The sequence below is a fragment of the Nelumbo lutea genome, chromosome 1, assembly GCF_056320005.1.
Source record: "Nelumbo lutea isolate HS-2025 chromosome 1, American lotus-T2T, whole genome shotgun sequence".
NCBI classification, from domain to species: domain Eukaryota; kingdom Viridiplantae; phylum Streptophyta; class Magnoliopsida; order Proteales; family Nelumbonaceae; genus Nelumbo; species Nelumbo lutea.
This window is the reverse complement of record NC_142684.1, coordinates 149598992-149624456: the sequence shown is the minus strand read 5'-3', so window position 1 is coordinate 149624456 and position 25465 is coordinate 149598992. Positions and strand designations below refer to the sequence as shown.

Genomic DNA, 25465 nt, shown 5'->3' with positions numbered 1-25465 from the left:
GGCATGTCTTTCTCCACGGTCTTTTGGCTGTTTACAAGCCAAGAAGACCGATTTTCAGTATATTCCCGTTTGACTCGTGGAAGATCTAGTCACCAAAAGATGGTTCCCGTGTCTTTCGTGTTTTAATCTCGAGTGGAAAGACGTGGACAGATGCACGGAAAGACGTGCATCTGCCAAATTGTCTTCGGGCTGCCCAAATCTTATGTCAAAAGCTCAATGGGTCTTTTGACTGTTAGAGCTACAAGAAAGTCTTCTCCAAAAGGCACGCCAAACAGGCCCTAAATAATCCATCAGCTATCATGGGAAATTTTAAAATTGGGAAGGCTGGGAAGTCAATGATCCTTCCAAATATCCACATTCTCTCTCTTAACTATTTTATAGACAAAACCTTCCTTTAACACCTCTCTACCTGCACACACACTCCTCCATCCCCAAGAACTGCACTAGGAGATCTTAGCCCTTAGAAATTGTTCCTTACCAAAGTAACGAGCTTTGTAAATTTGAGCAAGTAAGTTTGCGGGATTATTTAGAATCCTCCAAGCCTAATTAGCTAGTAAATCTAAGTTGAAGATGTATGGGTCCCTAAAGCCTAAGCTACCCTCCTTATTTCTATAGAGGATAGTCCATTTGAGCCACTTTATCTTCCTTCAAATATTTGAAGCACCTCACCAGAATTGCCTTTCAAGTTTTGAGATGGCTTTACAAACACCCTTAGGAACTAAAAAGCAAGACGTTGTGTATATAGGTAAAGTAGAAGCTACAAACTTTATAAGAATTTCTTTTTTTACTTGGGTCAAGAATTGTTCCTTCCAACCTTGCATTTTACCGCTAATTCTTTCAATGATTAAATCAAAGGATTTATTCTTGGATATTTAGAGTTCCGCTAGAAGCTGCTAGGCTTCTCCACCCTTTTCATTCGCATGCTTCTAGTAATTAATTTTTGGAATCTCAATGGAGTGTTCTCATTGAAAAAAATAAATAAGACCCAAAAATTCACTTTTTGACTTGTAGCTTTCTCATAATTATTGAGAATTCTTAGAATTTCCTCAGTTTCTTCAAAATTTTTCTTAGCAAAGACATCTGTCATCCAATGATTAAAGTACCGATATCGGGTATCATATCGGATAACTCGGATACAAATATGCTTTAGAAACACATGGATATGGACGGAAAATATAAAAACGCATGGATACACTAGGAAAATACATACAAGTTTTGTAAATACATTAATATCATTAAATTTAAGATCAAAATAATTACAAATAGTATATAAATACATAGGAAATGTATATTTTAGTGGTATATATGAATAAATATATTAGAATTAATATATAAGGATGCATAGATATCATATAATTTTATTTACAATGCATCAATGAAGAGTCTAAGACACTAAACATATGCACCTATTATATTTTTATTATTATATTAATTATTTTATTTTATTTTTTAAATTTATTGACATTAACAAAAAGTCAACTAAATATTAGGTTCTCAATGAAAAATAAAATATTAATTAATAATTTATAAAAATATTAACTTAAAGTATATCAAATTTGTTAAAATTTATAATATACATATCATATAAAAATTCATAAACTTTAATTACCAAAATAATTATTCCATTATTAGTATTTTATTTATATAAATTTTCTAAAATAAAAAAAGTCATTTTTTGAAATAAATGTAGATTAATGGGTTTGATAGATTCAATTTAATGTTATATTCTTAAATATTTTATAAACAATATTTTTTTATAAATAATAAAAATATTGTCATTACTTATTAATATAAATTAAAATATTAATTAATAATTTATAAAAATATATAAAAATTTTAATATGCATATCATGTGCAAATTTATAAAATTTAAGTATTAAAATAATTATTTTATTCTTAATATTTTATTTATATATTTTTTCTTGGTATTAAAAATCATCTTTTATATAAACATGGAATTGATAGATAATTTATAGTATTAGTTTATAAAATACTGTTTTTGAATATTATTCTTTTGAAATTTTAGTTAGACTTGTTAAATATAAACATGTGCTTATTGTTTAAATTGCATGTAGAGATAAAATAATTTTTATTTTATTTTATTTATTTTCACAATAAGAAACGTGTTTTAGTGGTTCATAATCGCATTCAAGGTGCAAGGCTTTGTGCACACTCTAGTAACCCGAGTTTGAATCATCATGCTTGTAGTTTTTTATGGAGAAACGCAATGTATCAATGTGCATCGACCTATATTGGTGTGTATCGGTTGATACAGTGCGATACAGGACGATATGCATCTGTATCACTACGATTCATATGACTCACAAGATATGCTTCTGTTCGTAGCTTATCCTGTACCGCCATAGGTCAATACCGATATGATGCCAATATTTAAATCCTTGTTGTCATCAACAAATAAGAGGTGAGTAACTATGGGTGCATTTTTGCAAAATTTGATTCCTTAAAGTGGGTCTCCTTACAAGTTGATATGCATCTGTATCGCTACAACACATACGACTCATAAGATACGCTTCTGTTCATAGTGTATCCTGCATCGCCATAGGCCGATATTGATACAATGCCGATATTTAAATCCTTCTTGTCATCAGCAAATAAGAGGTAACTATGGGCACATTTTTGCAAAATTTGATTCCTGGATTTTTTTTTCCTTCTAAACCAGTAGAGATACTTGCAGAGAAAGCTTTAAAGATCAATAAGAACAAGTAAGGAGAAAATGGGTCTCCTTGACGGAGACCCCTACTACATACTATTGTGCTACTTGGAGAGCCATTGATAACGATTCTCTAGGTGACTATGGACACACATTGAATAATCCATATTCTCCATTTCAGACCAAAGCCCATTTTTTCTATGATTTTGTCAAGAAAATCCCATTCTGCCATATCATATGCCTTTATCATGTCAGGTTTAAGAGCCATATACCCCTGTTTTTCCTTTGAGGATTTCATTGTATGACAACATTCATGAGTTATGAGAATATTGTTTGAGATGGATCTCCCTTAGATGAAAGCACTCTGCATTGACCTTGATTGGCCTTTGTAGAAATGACCTTGGTAGGACAATCTTAATTAACCTTGGTAGAGTTAGCAGCCTTGGTGGAATTGATATTACTTAGCCTTGGAACTGAAGTTGATTAACCTTAGCAAAACTAACCTCAATTGTTAATTGTATTCCGTTTGCATTATGATTGCATTTAACTATAGTGTGGGATTTGTGTAAAGTTAGATTATGGATTAATAATGATTATGTGATATTATTTAGGTAGTTTATGGATTATGCTTTATTTTCTTTTGAGATAGAATGACTATGTGGGTTTGAAACTTAGAATGTTTATGACAAATTTCTATCCAAGGTTAATAATGATTTAAAAGGAAAAAAAATAAAAAAGCCCACATATTATTATTATTGTTGTTGTTATCATAAATAATCGGTTCTATGCATGGTTAAACCCTAAAATTGACCTTGAAATTTCTAAGGCTATAACCAATCTTGATAAAGTAGGTTATGGACTTTATGGTCCCAAAAACATGAAGCCGACCTTACAGGGTAGATTCCAAGTTTTGCCTTAGAACTAACTTGGTCCATATTGACTTTACATGCACCATATATTGGTTTGGCAAAATTAACTAAAACAATGCATCTTATTTTGCAATCTATCATATGCATGGTGTTGGAGGAAAGCGTCAACTCCAATATATATATATATATATATATATATATAAAGTCCGATACGGCCTGATTCAGCATTATATATTTTATAAAATATATAATATATTTTTTATATATTATATAAAATATATAAATAATATAATATTTATTAAAATATATATTTATAATTTAATATATACATTTTTTATTATTTTCTTTATAATCTCTCTTTCTATATTCAGCCGCTAACAGTATGGACTAAATTTTGGGTTCGGGCCCAGGCCTGGGCTTTGGGCTTTTTATAAAGGCCGGGCTCAGGCCTAAGTTATAGGCCCGATGGTCGGACCGGGCTCAGGTTCAGGCCTTAGAAAATTCTGTTAATCCAGAGTGAAAGCCCGGCCCGGCCCGGCCCATGAACAGGTCTATTCGTGTTTTATAATACTGTTTTATAATACTGTTTTATGAAACTGAAGCGATGCACCAGATCTTTTCCCCTGGATTCAAACAAAAGCCAAGAGGAGGGAAAACAAATTCGTTTTTTCGTTGTTGGAGCAGAAAAAGAGAACCCCATGTCCATGGACACCGACGATCTGATCGCCTAAACCAGAAACACAGAGAAACCTCTTCCTCCCTCTTTTTCTCGCAATCATTTTTACCTCCAGAGAAACCACGGACACAGAGAAGATTTGTAAAGCTCCGGAAGCCCTAATTTCCGTTTCAGTCAGGACCAGAAACAATGGCGGAGGCAATAATGAGCCCTAATCCACCCACCGCGCTGAGGCACAGAGCACCCATGGCATCTCGTCTCCAATCTCCGACTAGTCCGTTCTTCTTGGGTTCCAACGATGATCAGCTGGAACGTGCCCAGGCTCGAGCGGCCAGGGCAGCCGCTATTCGCCGCAAGTCCATTGCCGCTGCTGTTGCCTCTGCTGCTCCTCCCCCTCAGTCTTCGGATCTTTGCCTTGGTAAAGAGCAGATTTTGGAGTTGTTCCAGAACTGCATTAAGCTTGCAAGTGAAAATGTTCGTAATTTTCTTTGTTTCTTTTTTTTTTTTCATACAATTCGTAATTTTCTTTCTATTATGCAAGTAACAATTTCTGTTATTATAGTGTTATTTTTTATTTCTGTGGTTCAGAAAATCAACCAGAAGAACACATGGGAGCTCAGCCTTATAGATCACCTCAGCGAGATTATTAAAGTGGAAGCAGAAGATGATGTGGAGACCAATTTTCAAAAGGTTTGAAATATTTGCTGCTGCAATTCATCGATTAAATAAAGAATACCTTTTTCTTATTCTACTAATTATTGTTTTACTATTATTCCTTCAAAGGCAAGCTGCACTTTGGAAGCTGGAGTGAAGATATACTCATTGAGGGTGGACTCTGTACATTCCGAGGCATATAAGGTTCTCGGGGGAATAAATAGAGCTGGTCGTGAGGATGAACAACAAGGTAAGTTCTTTTGTTTACTCACTAAAGTTCAATTTGTTGGATTATTATCCACTATTGGTTATATTTGAAGTTACATTGATTTTAATTTTATAGATATTTTCCTCTTTTACGGCAAGTGATTTCGTGATTAACAATTGGTAGAGGAATACGTGCCTTGAAGAAAATGGCTCATGTAATTATTATTTTTTTATTATTAGGTGTCGAGAATAGAGCCAAGATGCCAACTGGGGACAAAAATATGGGAATATGTCTAGTCTAAGTGGTTAATATTTTTTTCTTGTTTCTAGAAAATGCTGTCAGAAAAAAAACAACCCCAAATACGATCATCCACCTTTTTAGATCAAGGAACACCCCTTCCAGGATATACAAGAAACTAGAAACAGGAGTAATTTCAGAATCGCTAAGGTTCCTTCTGAGCCCTGAGTTCGAATCAAAACTAGGAAAGGAGGAAGGCACAACGAACTAGGAAGTAGGAAATAGGCTTACCTTTAAGGGAAGAGGCAGAAAAGAGAGAGGGAAACAGGTCCTTTAAGGGTAGCTCTCCAATCCAAAGATCTTCCCAAAATCTAATTTTATTTCCAGAGGAGAGATCATACCTGATGTTGTTGAGAAATACAGGTAGGATACTATGGGTGGCTTTCATGTAAGGGATGGACATGCCCAATGCAATTGAGTCATTGACTCATTGGAGTACCCTGTGAATCCATGCCTTTGGCATGTGAAACCAGCACACAAATACCCTGGGACTTGTGAAGTGCAGCCATCTGTGATTCAGAAGCAGGCCTAACTTGCAAATCCCGTTACTTAACACATGATAGTACAATGGCTTTAGTAAGAGTAGCGAAGTGCAAGACGGTGACACACGACAGGATCAAGTGAGAGATCGGAAAAACTGCACAGGTTAGTATCAGATCCTCTCACATTATTGTCCATAACCACTTGTGCTAAGCTGGCATAACTAACTAGAGAACTTTCCATTGAAGGAATATTCTAGAACTACCTTTGGACATGCAGGAACTGCATTGGTAGCCTCTCCCTATATATAGGGCACCTAAGACCACTCTCGGGATAAGCAGAATCAGATCCCATTACTTTTTGTCTCATTCTGCTAGTCCAACTTTGTCTTTTTGCCTAATCTTTCCATTGGCACCTTTCAGAAGTCCATAAACCACAGCCCCAGCACCGTCTTACACCAAGAGTAGGCAAGAATAGCTCTGTTTGATAATCCAGCATCCCAATCATTATCCATAAGCCCATGAATACTTGATACAACTTTATGCCATATCTTTTCATTCTTTATTGGTAGTCTCCACAGTCATTTCCCAATGTGTTGTGGAAATATGTGGACATTTTGAACCATGATTCCAGAAAACTATCTCCCTCAGCTTTGAGATTTTGAGGAATAAACTTATCAATATGATTTCTCAGAGTATTTTGCTGAATTGAATGATGTGGCAAGATGAGAAGGCAGAATTAGCAAATTGATTCCTCTTACAAGAGACTGGATAATTTACTACATTATTTTTGGATCAAGATGCAAACTTGCTTAACTTTACAAGCTTGACTCACAGTTTTCAAGAACAAAATCCATTCAGATATGAGGTCCTTTTGTAGTCGGATCAGCAAGATAGTGTTTTTTTTTGTGATTATTATACATGCTCCAGAACATCGAGTGGAAAGAAGTATACAACCTGGATGTTCCTTTCAATATGTTTCAAATTTTCAATGATGTGTTTTAAATACATAATAACTCATTTAGTATTGAAACAGATTCTGACATGATGAGGTCCAATAATATGGTTGGACTATAAAAACTGGATTGTGGGTTCTTGCTTGTAGGAGTGGATTTAGACATTCAAATCATGCAATAATTCATTCTTATCTTTCATTTGTGGGTGGAGAATGTAATCTGCATGGTAAAGGCATTGACTATGCATTGGGATGCTTACAGCTAGTTGGATTACCTGGCATTTAGAACCAAACAGTCTCTAGTTGATCAACTAAGATGGTGTTTGATAGCACTGAATCAACCTCCAAACACCGAAATTTGTGCTTTTTGGTGCTTCAGGGTCATTTGGTAGCATCTCCGAACTCATCCTCTACATTATGAAAATTCCTCAGAATGATTCAGCGGGTCTGCTACCTCCGAATGCGCTCAGAGGTAGCAGACGACATTTTGTTCCCCAAAATACCCATTTATAATTTTTGAAAAACCCATTTCATCCCTATTAATCATCTTCTTCTTCCCTCTTCTCTCTCTCTACCCCTCTCTCCCTTTCTCCTTTCTGTTTCTCTTTCCACTGTCTTCACTGAATCAGTGAACCAGATTCATCGCCACCACCAGTTCACATTTTCATCCCTCTTTCTTCTCTCTCTCTCTCTCTACTATCTTTCTTCCTCTTCTCTCCCCACACTCTTTCCTCATCTTTCTACCCCTCAAGCGAGCATTGGACCAATAGCCACTGCAACTCTAGGGAAAAGCTTCTATCACGACAATGACCATCTAGCCAAGAAAACAAAGACGACCTGAACAAAACAGGTACTAAGGACAAACCGTCATTAGCAGCAGCTGGACCCTTGAAAAAATAATCATTGTAGCTCTAGGGAAGAGCATCCATCATGGCAATGATCATCCTCCGATGGTTAGCAGCAGCTGGAACTCACGAACATTGTTGAATCGAACCAGGAATCCATCACCCTTGTGACTTGTGTTGCAGAGGAAGAAACCCCAGCTCACACTTGCTTCACCAGTGATTATCACATCACCAAATTTGGCTTCATCACCGTCTTGTGAACCTTCTCTCCTTTCCAGATTGGTTTGAATCTAGACACATTACAATCTTTCACCCCTGCTATACATTACCATTTTGTGTTCACACTCAGTAATATGTCCCCATTGCAACCTTGTCACAATCTTGTAGTTATCACTAAGACCACCTAATTTTTGTAATTCTAATTATTTTATAATGCTTTAATTGTTTGATTACAATAATTGTTATATTCTAATCATATCAGTTTAATAATATAAGCTTGAATCGTTTTTTAGTATTTTATGTGTGGAGTAATGTGGCTTTAATCATTAGTTTGTGTGTGTAGCTGGTTGCTCTTTGTTTTACGTTATTGTTTAATTTTTATTAATACTTTTTATTGCTTTTAAAATTTTCTATTATTTTTATTGTTTAATTTTTTAATCTTTTGTTTTTATTATTTTTATAATATTAATATTTTAATATTATTTATTTTATTATTTTTATTTTTAATGGTTTATCTTTTTATTATTTTATAATATTTTCTATAATATCATAATATTTTAATCATTTTCATTTACTATTATTTAAATAATAACTTGAGGGATAAATTTGTAAAATGCAAAACTTTCAGACCTTATAACATTCAGATTACCGAACAACTCCACCACATTCAGATGTCTGCAAAAGCAGAAAGAAAAATTTCCACTGAGTGCTTTCCGAGCTTTTCCAGAGGTTTTTCTTTTTTTTTTTTTGCTTTTCATACTTCAGACTTCAGATTTACCAAATGCCACCTAAGTCTATTCTTCTTTCAGTATTTTGAAATACTAAACAATGCTTTCATTTATGATATTAATGTTTATTATTTTTTTGAAGAGTAAATAAAAAGAATTTATTAAAAAAGATAGGCACAAGGTGTCTAGATAACACTCTGCAAACCAAAGCAAACATACATCAAAATTCAGATCAGACTAAACTGAATCACATTACATGTTTGAATCTCTAATAATCCTAGAAATTCTCAGCAAAGTCTGAATGACTGATTTGCTCAATTTGAATCGTATCCTTTTACAAATTTATAGTCTTTATTAACATACAAAGATGCCTGTGGTTGTATCACTGTCTTTAGTTTTTTAATTATTTTTTATTTTTTAAGAACCATAATTCCTGCCAACCAATGGTAACTTATGCACCTACTACTGGATGCAACTACTCCTAGGGGCTAAGGAGGTAAAACAACTAGCTACTACCTTGGCCCCTTGGCTGTGTTGAGTAGGACCTGAAGTTTAAACCCATGAAAAAAATACTACTTATCTCAAACAGGTAATTTCTAGTACTGCCCATTTTTCATCATTGTGCTGCAAGTAAGAAATTTCTAGCCAAATTGCAAGCTCTTGACTTGAGTTTGCCTTTTTCTTTCTTTCTTTTTTTCCCTTGAAAGTTCTTTTACAGAATAAATACATATTCTTTAAGGGTGTCTCTTAAATCAAACGATAAGAAGAAAGATATCTCTTAAATCGTATGACCATATTGCATTTCGGTTCATATCCTGCTCATGTTTGCTAGTGTTTTTATGTTATGGTTTATCATGACAGAAACTGTTGTGGAGGGTGACAGCATCAATGGACAAGAAGAGGGCTGCTCAAAGAAAGACTTAGAGAGGAAGGTTGTTAATTTTATCTTCTTTTAAATGTGATAATAGGGATGGTCAGCTCACAGCGTTAAATATATGCAGGTGTCACCTTTATCAACTTTGGAGTCATCTTTTGATAGTCTTAATGTGAAGAAATTTGATGGTAATTGTACTTCCTAAACTGCTTTTTATCATTAAGTGATTGAGTTATTGGCATTATAATTATTTTCTTGTTTTTCTTTTTCAGTTGCATTTTCAGTGGATCCTCTATATCATCAAACATCTGCACAGTTTGATGAAGGCGGAGCAAGGGGTCTCTTACTGAACAACCTTGGAGTATATGGTGGCTGTCGAGTAATTTTTGATTCACAGGAAGCACCTGGGAAGTGTATGTCATGTGAAGCTCAATGTGATAAATCAGATGTTATTGATCTTTCTTTTGCCAGAGGTGTGTTGTATTTATTAGTAGCACGATTCATCATTCTATTCACATCTTTTAATAGCAAATTAATTTTTTTTCTTGTTCTGGTAATTTTCTTTGATTTCATTACAGAATGTATTGAGGAGATGGTAACTAAAATGCCTACAAAAAATGATATTTCACCAACACTCAGAGATATTATCAATCAGTTTGATGAGTGCAATAGAAGGCCATCAAATTTGTTTTCTACTGGCCAGAAAAATGTTGAGCATGCTGAAGTAATTAGCGATAACCAAGATGAGTTTGAAGATGATACATTTGAGAACTGTACAGCCTGGAGCTTCGATCATGATGATCAATCAACTGCGATTGATGAGAGTTCTACTTACACAGATCCTATTTTTCCAAGTCAACAGGTGGTAGTCACCTAATGCTACACATGCATTCATTTGAGTTCTATAACTTTATTTGCAAATTTTCTGTTAATCTGTTGTTTATTAAAATAAAATAAAAATTATCTAGGGGATTGCTTACAGAAGTTTTTGGTTTACTTTTGCAGGAGAATGATCCATACATAGTTCAGGAATCTGACTTGACTGATTCAGATGACAGATTTGAAAAGGTTGCCGGTTTTCTATTTCCAGGCTTAGGGTTTACTTCAATACAAAATGCTTGGGCTGGTCCTGACCATTGGAAATATAGGAAAGCCAAGGGTAGGGACTGGGAGAACTTGCTTTATCATGTTCATGTATAGTTTTAGTATGACGATACATGGTTTATATATTTTGGGATTGATTTTACAGATCTAGAGAATGCTCCTGTTTCTGAAGGTGGATCTCCCTTAACAAGTAAGAAAACCAGAAGCAAGAAGCAGGTAGAAGTTGATATCAATTTCACAAAATCATTGGAGAAAGAAATGCCAGATATCTTTGTAGCTCCAAGAAATCCAAAGTCTTTACTGCTACCTGCAAATAGAGTGCCTTGTAATACCACACTTCCAGAAGATTGCCATTATCAGCCGGAGAATCTTGTCAAATTGTTTCTTCTTCCTAATGTTTTGGTAAGCTTGATCATCAAAAGAACAGTAAGGTTCTAGGACCTACCATCAAAGCGGCTCCTAAGCCCTTGCTTTTTTTTTTTAAATACTTGTTGGGGCCATTTGATAACAGCTGGAGTTGCTGATGAAAGACTTATTGTTTTGTCTTTTAGTTAAAATAATTAAACAATAAAATTTTCAAGAAAATAGTGGTCTACCACTTCAGTTTCAGTCATTAAGTAGCCTACATCTCAAAATCTTATTCACTAAAAGACAAATTAATAAGCTTTTCAGTTCAGTATCTTCAGCTGTTATCAAACGACCCCTTAATATCTTTGCTGTTGCATTCAGTGACAAACTGTCTGTTTTCTTTTAGTGTTTCGCAAGGAGGAGAGGAAGGAAATCCTCTGGTATGTGGCTTTTCACAGTGGTGGTCCTTTGAGTATTTTCTTAGGATTGTAAGATTTAAAACCTGCAATCTAGAATTCTGTGGATCTATCTAGTATATAAAATAACATCTTCCTAGATTATCATTTTTTTGGTCAATATTCCTAGATTATCATTCATGGAGTTGCTATGCTAATTCAGGATATGAATCGTAGTTTTTTAACCTTATTTTTTATTGAAACTTTTGACAACCTTCTTTTCCATTTGTTCTTATCATACAAGGTCTTTCTCATTAATGAAAAATGGATTCTATTAGGGCTTCTGCCCTTCATGTATAAATGGTTTCATTTTCTATTTGTTGTTTTTGTATGTGGCTTTTCATCGTATCTTTTTTTTTTTTTTTAATGAGGCAGGGATTGTACTTTCTTGTTTTTTACTTCAACAAATCTCCTCCAATCTATTAATGAAAAATTCTGCTTGTGTATACTTGAAAAAATCATAGTTCATTAATCGGTATTTCAGTATAATTTGATATGTAATAAATGAGGGGATAAATAGTGTTTTTGGATGTTAATTTCCAACCCAAGTTTTATGATGTCATGGTTCTATTTTTGTTTTGATAATACTATTTTGTTGATATTTTTTGCACCAAGATCGTACTGAAAACTGATTATCCTTGACATTTCTAAGACATTTATAACAAGGTCAAATGGTAGGGTATTTTTCTGAAGTTAGTTTCTTTTTATTTTGTAGAATTTAAAATGCCAATGCCTTTTCAAATCCCCAATTACAACACAGTCTTTTTTCCCCATTTTCTTCTCATTTCTCAATGGCTGTCTTTATGATTCCTTATCTACAACCTCACAAGATGTATAAGATAAATATTAAATTGTGATTATCATGATTATTTACTCCATCAGATGAATCAAGGCAGCAAGGCCATGGTTTTGAGCCATCTCAAGAATGGGAAAATGATAGTGTGTTCAATGGTAGTTTTGATGATGGGAATGTTCATAGTGATGTGGAAGACTCCAACTCACTTGTTTCTCAGCCCCGCCAGGTTTGTTTGCAGATATATTAACTTTGTATAATTCCCATGTTCAGTTAATAGGTTTTCTTGCATTTATTTTTAATTGTTTTTGTTTCCTTTGGCTTATGCTTTTGGTGAAGGGGATCTGCCACTTGGGTTTGCTAAGATTATTGTTCTATTTTAAGCATAGGGTAGTTTAAGACAGAGAAATGGTTGAAGGAAGAAATATATCTTGCTGGCCTGAGAATTATATATAATCAAGGAGATTCAAAGGTATTGGTGAGCTGGTTCAGAAACAACAAAAGTGGTTCTCTGCATTACAGGGACACAACAAGGGAGATATTATTGACATGGGTCCATGGATTAGTCAATAGTCAATAGCCTTGCTGATGCACTAGTAAAGCAAGGGGTTAATAGAAAGTGATATGTTGGGGGTTATGTCCATGAGTGCCTGTTTGGGAAGGCTTTCATGAAGCAGCTTCTGGCTCTGTGAGGTGGGCCCCACCCGGACAGCCCAGAAGCCATGTTTGGTGAAAACCCTGGGGAGTTCAAAATTACTGTCGGAAAGCCAAAAACATGGCTTTCTGCTGAAGCTTCTTTTAGTGGCTTCTCCAAAGCAGTTCAGTCAAAGTAGCTCAACCAATGCTTTAGCCCTCTCAAATGGGTCCTGAATGTGAAGATACAATCATACAAAGCCAGGTGACAAGACATGACCAAATAGAAAATGGAAAGAACAATACATTCCTTTCTCCCCTACATGGTGTACCTCCCCCTTCAAATCTAACAAAAGAAAAATCCCTATGTTTAAACTGGCACGCCAACAATTAAGCTCCTTGCCAATCCCCAACAAGAACAGACCAATATTAACCACCTTCCAAAATTACATCTAACACCCAACTTAATTCCTTCTTCAGGATAAGTCTTGTCATCTGTAATCACTTTCATCCTCATGAAAATGCTACCCTTTCCACCTTATTACTCTTCCTCAAAACACTCAAAATCCTCAATAATGTCTATAAAAACTAATAAAAAGATATATAACTAAGAATATAATACAAAAGGGAGCTTCAAAATAAATATCTTTTATCTGATAAAAAACTGAATATTTCTTTATTATTCAAAAATTAATTCTCTATTACAAAAATTTCCTATTTGTTGAGTGAAATGAGGAGGTTGCAATGCTCAAAAGATGTTGTATTGCAAGTTTAAAACACTAAGAAACAAGGACATATGATTTCTTTGAGCACAACACAACTAGTCCTATAAAGAATTTTCCTTTTTCTGATTGTTAACTGATAAGAGATTTTATTGAAATATAAAGAGGAAAGAAGAAAGGGTGGTATGGCTGTAAAATTAGAGAGGAAAAGCCAAGGGAATAAGAAAGTGGGGGATAGCACCAACATGCTACCATCCCCTGTTCCCCACTAAAAGACTAATGCAGGAGCTGAAGAATCAAATTTGGAAATTTCTTAAATTTTCTGTATCTTTGTATATTTGGACAGCATGGGTATTTTTGCCATTTTAACTAGTCTTGTCTGTATCCTTAGGAAGGCACACTAGGCTTATGGAATGGATTTGCTATCTCCCCAGGAAAGGAGAAAGTTAATATCCTTCAGTTTGCAGATGATATTCTTTGTTTTGTGGATGCCTCTCTGCATCAATTGGACACAGTGCTTGGAATTCTGAGTTGGTTTGAAGTGGTATTGGGTCTCAAAGTCAACCTGAGTAAAAGTAAGATCATCCCACTGGGCCAAGTATCAAATTTGGATGATTGTGCACAAATGATGGCTTGTCATATTGAGTTCCTCCTGGTAAAGTATTCGGGGCTGCCTCTTGGGGCCAAATTTTCTTCCTCAATTTGGTGCCCAATCATTGAGAGAATGGAGAAGAAGTTGGCCTCTTGGAAGGCAAAACATTTATCTTTTGGTGGTAGCATTACATTGATTAAGAGTATCCTTTCCAACCTCCCAACATATTTTCTCTCTCTTTCCAATCCCAAACAAAATAGCAAAGAGGTTGGAACAGCTCCAAAGGAACTTATGGAGGGGTTGGGAAGATGAGAAGAAAATTCACATTGTCAATTGGGAGCAAGTGTGCATTCCTAAGGATGTGGGTGGTCTGGGAAACAGGAAATTGAAAGAATTTAATTATGCTCTTCTCAGTAAATGGATATGGAGATTTGCTTCTGAGAGGAAAGCATGGTGGATGAGTCTTATTGCGGCAAAGTATGGAGTGGTATGGGGTGATTGGAGAACTCTTGATCCCCTTCCATTTGGGGGTAGCTCTCTTTGGGCAGGCATCTCTAAGTACAACACTCTTTTTATGAATGGGATCAGTTTTAAAGTTGGTAAAGGGGATAGAATCAAGTTTTGGAAGGACCCCTGGTGTGTGGAGGGTCCCTTAGCTGAAGTCTTTCCTCGTCTGTTCCAAATTGCAGTGAATCAAGATTCTTTAGTTGCTGATAACATTTGCATCTCTGGGGATTCTTTCACTTGGACTCCTCTCTGCAAGGGGAACTTGTTGGATTGGGAAGTGGATGAGTATGTGGATCTGTTGGGGCTGATTCAAAATCAGAGAATTGATTTGTGTGTGGAAGATGAATGGTCTTGGAAGTGGAATGCAGATGGTAGCTTCTCAGTTAAATTCCTTTTTCTTAAGATGTGCAGTTCAGGTCAGGAGAACTTCCCTGCTAGGAAAAAACTATAACTATTAAAAATAAAAAAAAACATCCCTGCTAGGCAGATTTGGAATCCTACCTGCCCCTCCAAGGTTAACTTCCTGGTTTGGACAATGGCTCTGGATAAATGTTTAACTAGGATTAATCTGGAGAGAAGGGGTGTTCAGATTCTTGATCCCTCCTGTGTTTTATGTGGAAATTTTGCAGAATCTACAGAGCATTTGTGTATACACTGTTCGATTTCCTCTTCAATTTGGGAACATTTTTTCAAGAAATTGGAGGTTTATTGGTCTACGCCTAAGTCTGTGAAGGAGCTGCTAATGGGTTGGAGATTGGAGGGTCTTAGCAAGAAAGGTAATCTTGTTTGGAATACCATTCTGTATGCTGTTCTTTGGTCCATTTGGACTGAAAGAAACAACAAAATCTTCTGTAATCAATCTAAAAGCCCAGAAGAGGTAGTGCAGAAAGCGGTGGGGAAGATTTGTTCCTGGGTGTCGGTGAATGAAGAGTTTAAAAATCAGAATGTATCTCACTTATTTTGCACTAAATCATGGATGCACTTGTAATCTGTTTTGGGCCCAGGTAGACCTAGTGGTCTGGGCCTTGTTGTAATCTTCATTCTCTCTGAATAAATTACTTTACCTTTTTCCAAAAAAAAAAACCTTGTTCATCTAGTTTAGTAGGGCTTATCTTTCAATTTTCAGTTTATTTGCATTAGTAGATAGAAAGTTATTGTGTTTCTTGATGCACAAGACAAAGAGTGGCACTTTTTGTAATTATGGTGAACTGTGTTCCGGGCCACACAAGTCACTCTATAAATAGATGTATTCTCTTTTGAGGAATGAATGAATGAAGATTTCTTAAGAGCTCTCTTGCTGTATGGAGCGATTCCTACAAACCCTAGAGTGATTCTAGGACCCCTTGGAGTGATTCCTTGGGATTTCTCTCTTTTCTCTTTCTCTACCCTTTCTACTCTCTCTTCCTCTCTCTTTCTATCTTGTGTTAGTTTGTTCCAGCTCTACTGCATCAAAGACACTCTGTATCATGGGGATTTTGGCCAAAGATCTAGCTTCCTAGATGTAATGTGGTAACTTCCATAGCCTTCAGGTGTGGTATCATTCCTAATCCAACCGACAAGTACCTCTGGTCTCATTTGGCTTCTAGATTGTTACAGTTCAGAGAATCTCGAATTAAAACCCTTGGAGAGGAGTTCAGACCTGATGGTGTGTCAAATTCCTATCTAACCTGAGCAAACCATCAAGTTTTCTCCTTGATGGTTCCTGGAAGCTCCACCAATGCCTCACTACCTAAACTTCAGAGTTCAGATGCTACATCCATCAGTGTTCAATTCAGTGGATTTTAAGGGAAGGGAAAACTAGGTCTACAGTGCTGGTCCTTGTCAAGGACTATGCTACATTTACTCTTCCGAAGTAACTAATACTTCACCATACTCTTCCTGAGTATTCAAATACCATAACCAACAGATAACAAACTGAGAAACGAAAGTATTGCTGCAGGCCTCCTTCCTTTGTATCTCTCACAAAACCTAAAGTAAACTCTTGTCATTTCTCAACCTGCATCAGTTGGTTTAGAAACTACCTAAGGAATACCATGCACCAAAATATATTTTGAGAGAAAAAAGAACAAAAATAATATTTTTATAGCTAAAAGCCAGGGTTGCCAGATTCAGACCAGAGTGGATGGTTGAACCAATGACCCAGTGACCTTTCTGAATCCTGTTTAAATGACAAGTGAGCATCTGTTTTCTGTCTGGTATAAGTCTGACAACATTGCTATATGGTCTACAAGGGGTGCTTGTCTGCTAGAAACATATTCTATCCTGTTAATAGTTCTTTTGCACAATTTTCCACGGTATTAATAATAATAATAATATAATATGTACATTATCTTTTTTTTTTTCATATCACTTGTCTTATCTTTATACCTTGATCTTTGACTCTATACAGGAGGACGATAAATTCATTTTTATCTTATTATCCAAAACAAAATTTCTTTTCTTTTTGGGACTAATGCTTGTTCCTGTCTTGATAAATCCAGGTAAACAAAATTGAGGTTCAGTATGACAAAACCTCTAAACAGGTTGATGTTCATGTGTTAAAAGAAACACTTTGGGATCATATACAGGAATCTACCAATATGCCTGAAAAGGTAAGTTTTTACTCTTGTTTGACCTGGGTGTTGCTTACATTATTAGTAATCCTGAATTCCTGATGAAATGTTTAATGGGTGAAATATCATTTTATTGTAATTATTAGTATATCTGAGAATTGAATTCATAAAAAAGGAATACTGAGAATCAAATGAGTGAAGTAAATGTACTAACTGAACTGAACCATTAAGAACATTTGTGAGACTGATCTGAAATGTTTGTTTTCTTTTTTATTTAAGTTGACATATACAGGAATCTACCAATATGCCTGAAAAGGTAAGTTTTTACTCTTGTTTGACCTGGGTGTTGCTTACATTATTAGTAATCCTGAATTCCTGATGAAATGTTTAATGGGTGAAATATCATTTTATTGTAATTATTAGTATATCTGAGAATTGAATTCATAAAAAAGGAATACTGAGAATCAAATGAGTGAAGTAAATGTACTAACTGAACTGAACCATTAAGAACATTTGTGAGACTGATCTGAAATGTTTGTTTTCTTTTTTATTTAAGTTGAATTTGACTTCCTACTTTCGCTAGTGATGGCTATGCTCATGTTTTTTTTTAACACCTTAAAATAATCTGAATAATACCATTTATATTCTAGATTCAATTGATGGACCTAATTATGATTTCTATAGCCTTTTCTTCTTATTGTTAATCGTCATCCTCATCTATAGAACCTTTTCCCATGTACTTGGAAGTTGGAACATCTACATCAATTTAGTTTTGCAATTTTATTCCACCAAGGGCTATATATTTTAAAGCATGCCTCTATATCCTTTCCTGCCATCTGAATCCATGCCCTTGTTGAACTTTCTGATCTCTTAGGCTCTGTTTGTTTTGTGGGATGGGAAGGGAAAAAATGAATATTTTTGAATATTCTTCCCTTCCTATGTTTGGTTTGGGATGTCATGGATGGGATGGGAAAAAGGTGGGGATCATAGTTCTCAATTCTTGGGAAGTGGGATCTCACATCTCAGCATTTTAATGAGAAACAAGTAACAAGTGGGAAAGGTGGGGGGAGACTTATTTAACATGAAAAAGCACCTTCCTTATAGAATTTCTGAAGAGTTAATATTAGACCCATGATCCATTAATAAATTATTCATTATTTAATCAAATTTAATAAAACAATTTAACTAGATTCATTAATAAAATAAGTTAAATAAATAATTAATGAAAACATTTATTAATTAATAGTAAACTATTAAATTTATTAATTACTTAATAAGTATAGTAAAATAAAGTATTGATAATAAAAATATTATTAATTAGTTAATAACTATTTAATATTTAACAAAAAATTAAATAGTTAAGTAATTAATAATAATAAAATAATAAGTATAAAATATAAGCTATTATTAATTACTTGATTAATGAATTAATAATTGTTATTGGGGCTAATTTTCTTACTATTTTCTCTTTTGCAACCAAGCAATGGAATGTGAAAAATTTCAACCCATTTTCCTTTTCTCATCCCATCCCTCCTTTTCCATTCCACCAAAATCTTCCCTCAAACTAAATATAGCCTTAGCGCATTCACCCAGGATACCTAATAGGCCTTCAGTGTCTTCTAAGTTACCTTGATTTGGTATTTTCCTTTTTCAAAATCTAATTTTCCTATACTCGCTGAAAAATTTGTATTGGTCCTTTTTCAGTAAAGCCATATCTTATCCACATCTTCCTTTGTCTTGGAGCATTTTTTATTGTAAAAATGAAAATATCATCGGAAATGAGGAAGCACAAGAAGGGGTGATGAACCATCACCTTGGAAACACACACACAACCTTCTATTAGTTTTGATTACAATGAATATTGAAAACTTCTCAAACATCATCAGGAAATCGATCCAACATAACTAAATATCAGAACTAGAAAGATGCTCCGTCCACATTTTCATAGTTTGGTGAACAAATAACCAGTCCAGCATAAGAAAGCAAACATCAGCTTCAGTGATGGGTTTGTTAGACAAGTTCGAAGGCTGGGTGTTGGCCCACGAAACATTTTTGCCACATTAACCCTTCTCATGTAGGAAGCAGAAGTTTTCATGTCTGGATTTCCTTTTCCTTTTCTTTGTTAAAATTTTGAAACTTCAAATTTCTTGTTGGTGGTATAGAGTCCAAGTTGGGTGTGGATAAGTATCCTATATGATAGTCGGTGTGAATAAACTACATAACAATCATGACTTGTGTTTTGAAGCCATTGTTGTTTTGGGTTCTAACATACTAAAACACTGTTCCACCTTTTGTTTGCAATCAACTTCTTAGATTTAAAGTTACAGCACATTCTTGGGGAGGGTCATCTATTTCTTTCCCTTAAATAAGATATAAGTTAAGGTGATGTTGATCATATTAAATTGTGGTCTGACCTTTGGTGGGTGATGGGAGTCTGACTGAATACTACCTTTAAGATTTACCATCTCTCTTGTAATGAGGAGGCTTGTGGCGTCCTCTTTTCTTATGAGTGGAGAACATGGCCTGTCTTGGATTTCCTTAGACTGTGTTTGTTTGTGGTTCAAATCTGAACCAGATACAAATCTTGTGCTCGGTTCAGGTTTTGCATCTATTTCTTTGTTAGCTATGGTTTGCACTCATACCTGACACAAAATTTCTACCTCTTGTCTTCTTTGCACTCACTGGCAGTGCAAACTTTGCTTCCCAAAAACTAATGTAAAATTTGCCCTTCCCTCCTGCATCAAGTTTCTCTCATATAAAGTGGGTCCCACATCACCTTGCTTCTTACGTCACTTTCAAACAAATAACTCTCCTATCTCCATTCTCTTTCATATAAGGTGGAGACATTATTTTACTTCTCACAAACAAATAAGACAGTCAGATCTGAGGCAAAGGTAAACCAAAATTCACACTCCGCCTATCTGCACAGCTGCACTTCCATACATTTACACCAATGCATTCATTTGCACTGCAAGCAAATTGAGACCTAGTTTTTTTTTTTTTTTTTTTTTCGTTGCCTTAGACATCCCAGGCCCATTTAGTCCTCCATACCTTCTAAGGTTTTTTGGTTACCTTCTACCCCTAATGCACCTCTTGAGTAAGTGAACTTGGCTTTTCAGAGTTCCCTTTTTAACTATGGTAGGCTTTATGTGGAAAGATAAACAGCTTCAGTCTTCTATAAAGAAAGAACTTGGTCTCAGCTAGACCTGATAATGGGCCAAGCTAGGCTGGGCTTCTAAGCCTACAACCTTAATCATACTATTGTAAGCCTGTAAAGGCACGTGCTATGCACCAATATTTTGAAAACCGACTTGGAGGCTAAACTATTTTTGCCTCTGCTTTGTGGATCATCGGTTTGACTGTTCAGGTTGAATGACCAAATGGGTCAAAACATGGAATATCAGCAAATTATATTTTTTATTTCAATTTTTAATTTTTTTATTTGTAAGAAATGTTAACAATTGGGATTTTGGGCCATAAAGGTTTTCTTTTGGCGAAAACAACAGGGCAAGGCACCAAAATGTGCCTTAGGAAGCATAGATCTTGAAAAGCTACCCAAAATAAAAAGGATCACCACAATCATGACTGTCACTGGGTTGAATGGGCCAACAATTCAACTGCCTAGGCCAGATGGTTTTTGACCATCACTGGGTTTTAAGAGAATTGGATCCGGAATCATGGCTGGGTGATGGTTCAAATGGATTGACTGTCCAGGTCAATGGTGGGTTGAAAACACTACTATGCATGTCTACAAGTAAGGCTGCGTTTGGAAACGATGCAAATACTTAGAGTGTAAAACGGTTCATATAAATTGCAAGGTTGGGTTAGTTTTGCATTGACAAAGTTACCTTCTTACCAAACAGACTTTTTAGTTGTAATGGATGCGAATAAAGCATAAGCTTTTTTTTTTTATCAAAATCCCGCTTGAATGCAAATTTACTTCTTTTTATTGATGTACTTTTACATCTTATTATCAATGTAAATATGCATTGGTTTGTCATTTGTCAATGCATAAATGTAATGTTGCCAAACACCGGAAAAAGTGAACCAGAGAGCAAATTTACCCTGAACCGGGATTTACACTCCATATGCATTGTTTCCAAACGCAGCCTAAAGAATAAAGATATGAGTTAATATTAAATAATCAATTTTACTTTTATGACCTGCACCAAACCAAGGCAAGTATTTGCTTTATAGAGTATAGGTTATATATATATATATATATTATAAAATATCCACTGTTAATTTGTAGGTGCCAAGTTTTAAAAAATTGCAATGTATGGGTGCATATCGACCGATATGTATCGGTTTTAAAAACCACTGATACCGTGATATGCTAAATATTAAGAGTTAGGAGGAAAACCAATTTTCAATCATTAACACCCTTCCTAAGCATCTCTGGTTCAAATCTTGAAACCTGAAACTAAATCTAACCATGAGTATCACCCCTTTGAATCGCACAATATGAACCTTGGTGGGCTCTTGCATCATTTCTCACTAATTCAACCCATGTTCTTTTAGACCTGCCCCTAGCTCTTCTTAGCCCCTTCAACTTGTAATATATGTCTTAGTCTTGTATTGTAGAGTCTTCTTTGCACATACCTGAACCATCGTAGTCTATTTTCCCTCACCTATTGGAGCCACTCATAGGTTCTTTCAAATAAGTTAATTTCTGTTTAATCCTTTCTACTTTTCTGGCTCATCTATCTTAACAATTGCATTTCTGCCACTTTTTTTTTTTTTTTTTTTGAAATGTTTCTTGATTGCCCAACATGCAAAAGGCTAATGCTGCTACCAGCTATCTTATCTGGGGTCTTGGGAGGGGTAGACTGGATACGATCCTAACCTTAGGCATTTTTTGCACAAAGTGGCCATTACCCCTGGTTAAGGGGAGTTGGCTATTCGCCTTCTTCATTGCTTGAAGACAAGGCAATTTTATTTGTTTATTCATGTATTTGGTCTGTCTTAATTGGGAGGTCCTGGGGCATGCCTGTTGCATGCTCCGTCAATGGAATGTTGCTGAGGTTGGGTACTTAGTCAATCTTTGCAGTTATATGGTGTGCGTGGGAATTACTAATACAATCTTTGCATTTAAAGAGTATTTTTTGGGGTTCCACATGGATGATCCTATATGTTGGAAGGCTTGTAAGTGCTCCAATCCTCTGCTGATGGGCCAGGCCGGTGTGCAGTCACCCTCCCTCTATAGGAAGGCAAGTTACTGAAGTTTTGTGGCAGTTCTATCCTTAATTGCAGGCATTATAAGTGTATTTTTTAGAGATGGATAAGTTTATCCAGTTATTAGGTGAACAGCAGCCTTGAATTCTCTTCTTTAATACAATGAGTGTAAAATTAAGGACTGCCAATTTGGATGAATGGGATTTACTGTTATCTCATTTGTCAATTCATATCCCTTGGTCTCTGAATCTTTAGAGTTTCATTTATGATTCATCGTCTTGTTTACATTCATATACATCATGATCCTTTTCTCTTTGAATTCATTTAAGACCATATTGTGCTGTATGACCTGAAAAAAATATGCTTAGTACTTTATTCTGCTCTATTTATTTTATTTTACTTCTTCCTGGTTGGGGCATACACTGTAATTATGCTGATTGATATTCGGATTTTCCTATTATCATGATAAGTTTGTTAACACCTGATACTTCTAATCCAAAGGGGAAAGAGACTACAGTATCTTTCAAGCAATTGTTGGCCAGCTTTCCTGATGACTGTCAAGCAGCAGCTCCTGGGGATATCTCTCCTCATTTGTGTTTCATATGCCTTTTGCATTTAGCTAATGAGCATGGGTTGAGTATCCGTGATTGCCCAAGCCTGGATGATCTGCAAATAAATATTCCTTGTTATGTGGAGAATTGTTTGGTCAAGTGATCTAATCAACACCATGGCCACATTTCTACTTGTGTTTGTCCATGTACGTGTTTACAGTTGATTGGAGAAGTATCTCACATCTTCATGTGGCATTAAACAGAACGGACTGTTGGGATAGGATTCAATGTAGCCGACCCCATATAGTTGGGAGAAGGCTTGGTTGATGATAATGATGATCTGATATCTTCACGTGCAAAGTTTTTTGTTACATTCTTTGATTCCTATCCTTTCTCACTAACCAGGTGTAAACGTGTTTGATATGTGCCGTCATGCGATTTTCTTGTACTTCTGCACCTAATACCTGAGTTTTCTGCATTTGTCTAATGTTCAATGTTCAATTGTGCATTGCCTGAGCATGAACAAATTCTCACTAGAACTTGACATATCAGATTGAACTTTGAAGTATTGATCATTTCGTATCTGTTTTCATCTTGGGACAGCTAATTCCGTCCTCATTATTAATCAATCATAGATCTAAAGCTGTCCCGATTAATAGTTGGGTCTCACCCGATTGGACTTGGTTATACATTAGGGATTTTTGGACTGTAATGTATGACCATCCTGTCTGAATGGGTGACCTGCTTTGATAAAAAAAAAAAAGAATTAAAAATTAATAAAACAAACAGCCAAAAATTGATGTCTGGGTTGATAGTTTATTTACCAAATCAACGTTTTTTGGCCAAAAGATGGTTTTAGGGTGAAATGGATCTGATCATTGGTTCCCGGTTTTTCTAGTCCGACTGTTTAATCCGATCTGGTTTTGAAAACACTGCCAAATTTGACTTGCAAGAGATGCTGGTATTTTTAAATTAGAGGCCTTTGAATCAATGCAATGCCATTATGCATTTCCATGTCCAGTTGAATAATGTATTAACCTGGTTATTCTATGAATAGTGTTGCACCTCTAAAACAAATCTCTTCCACATGCAGTTAGAAACCATCGCTATGAATAGCAACCATGTGCATTGGGAACATTTCCCGGTTCTTACCAGTTGCCATAAGGTGTTCCTAATACATGGTTAGGATGTGCTGTGGGGCGCCTATATGAATTCAGGCTCTGTTTGGTTTGTAGGAATAGGGGTCTGGAATTGGAATTGGAATTGGAATGGGTTATTCCGATTCCAACTGTTTGGTTGGGCGGAATCAGAATTCCATTCCCATTCCTTCTGGAATGACATTCCCTCATTTGAGGGAATGACCATACTTTGCCCCTCCCTTGGGAATGAAATCCCATTCCTGCTTATTTTAATTTTCATTCTCATTCCTGTTTGAACTAAATAGACTATGAGAATAAACCATTCTGATTCTGATTCTGATTTTGAAGGATTTTGATACTGGTTCTGATTCCGACTGCAAACCAAACGAATCCTCAGTTGTACATGACCATAAGGGTGACTACATGGTTGCTCGAGCTAAAGGAATAGACCTTGCTGTCCTTTCGATTTTTACATGCTATATTTTAAGGAGTCTGGATCTGTTTCTCACAGAGTGCACCTCACGACGGCCTTGTATGTCTTGGCCACACATTGGGAACATCTCCCATACTTCTATTTATTACTAGTGAGTATGCATGTGTTTTGCACGTGGCATTTTTTTTTATGATAATGGTGATAGTAATCTTTTTTCTATATTTTTTATATTTCTATATCTACAAAAATTATTCTTATTCTGTCACATTGATTTTTGTTTAATATGATGAATATACAATATTATAAACATTCTCAAAAGTTTTTAATTTTTTTTTGTATTTTTATACCTTTGTGTATTTTCATCTTTTTATAGTTTTTATTATTATTTAATCATGAATTAAGGATTGACACATTTGACCCAAAATGTTGAATTGTTGACTCACCACCAAATAGGAAAATAATTCCATTTTTTGATTGGTTTAAATTTGTATTTTATTTTTATCATTAATAAAAATAATTATTCTTTGTGACACTTAATTTTTTTGTTAATGTGGTTAATTAATATAAAATATTAGAGTGCGCAAATGTTTTATGCATAATATATATTATTTTTTTATCTTTTTAATTATGATTTTATGGGTTAACACATTTGACTTAGGTTGAATTATTGATCTACTATGCCAAACATGAAAACAATTTCACTTATGGGTTAGTTTTAAATTTTGTATTTAATTTCCATTATCAATAAAAAGTTAAAAAAATCTTGTTTATTGTGTTTGAGTTTTAATGTGATTAGTAAAAAATATTTGAGATGTGTACAAATGTTTTCTATAGAGTTTTATATATTTATCTATCTTTAATTTTTTTTTATTTAATTAGGAGATCAAGGGTTAATACATATAATCCGAAAGGTTGAACCATTGACTTGACACAAGGAAAACGATTTCATTTTTGGGTCATTTTTAAATTTTATATTTTATTTCCAA

General features: G+C 35.0%; 1 protein-coding gene across 1 annotated transcript; it reads left to right on the top strand.

Moving 5' to 3' along the window:
• Positions 1–4130: 4130 nt before the first annotated feature.
• Positions 4131–23267, top strand: EMB2795 (condensin complex subunit). Its single transcript, XM_088952672.1, has 13 exons — positions 4131–4690; positions 4805–4906; positions 5000–5120; positions 9463–9533; positions 9603–9663; positions 9748–9948; positions 10054–10337; positions 10481–10634; positions 10725–10981; positions 11334–11367; positions 12265–12404; positions 17110–17220; positions 22858–23267. Exons 1-13 carry the CDS (start codon positions 4406–4408, stop codon positions 23068–23070), a joined length of 2034 nt encoding a protein of 677 aa, XP_088808798.1. The 5' UTR covers positions 4131–4405; the 3' UTR covers positions 23071–23267.
• Positions 23268–25465: the final 2198 nt, after the last annotated feature.

Bases quoted from the DNA above. Each gene is read 5' to 3' on its own strand.
- EMB2795 (XM_088952672.1), top strand. From the start codon at position 4,406: ATGGCGGAGGCAATAATGAGCCCTAATCCACCCACCGCGCTGAGGCAC. The intron at 9,664-9,747 runs GTAATTGTACTT...TTTCTTTTTCAG, and splicing joins TAATGTGAAGAAATTTGATG to TTGCATTTTCAGTGGATCCT. The intron at 10,982-11,333 runs GTAAGCTTGATC...GTTTTCTTTTAG, and splicing joins TTCTTCTTCCTAATGTTTTG to TGTTTCGCAAGGAGGAGAGG.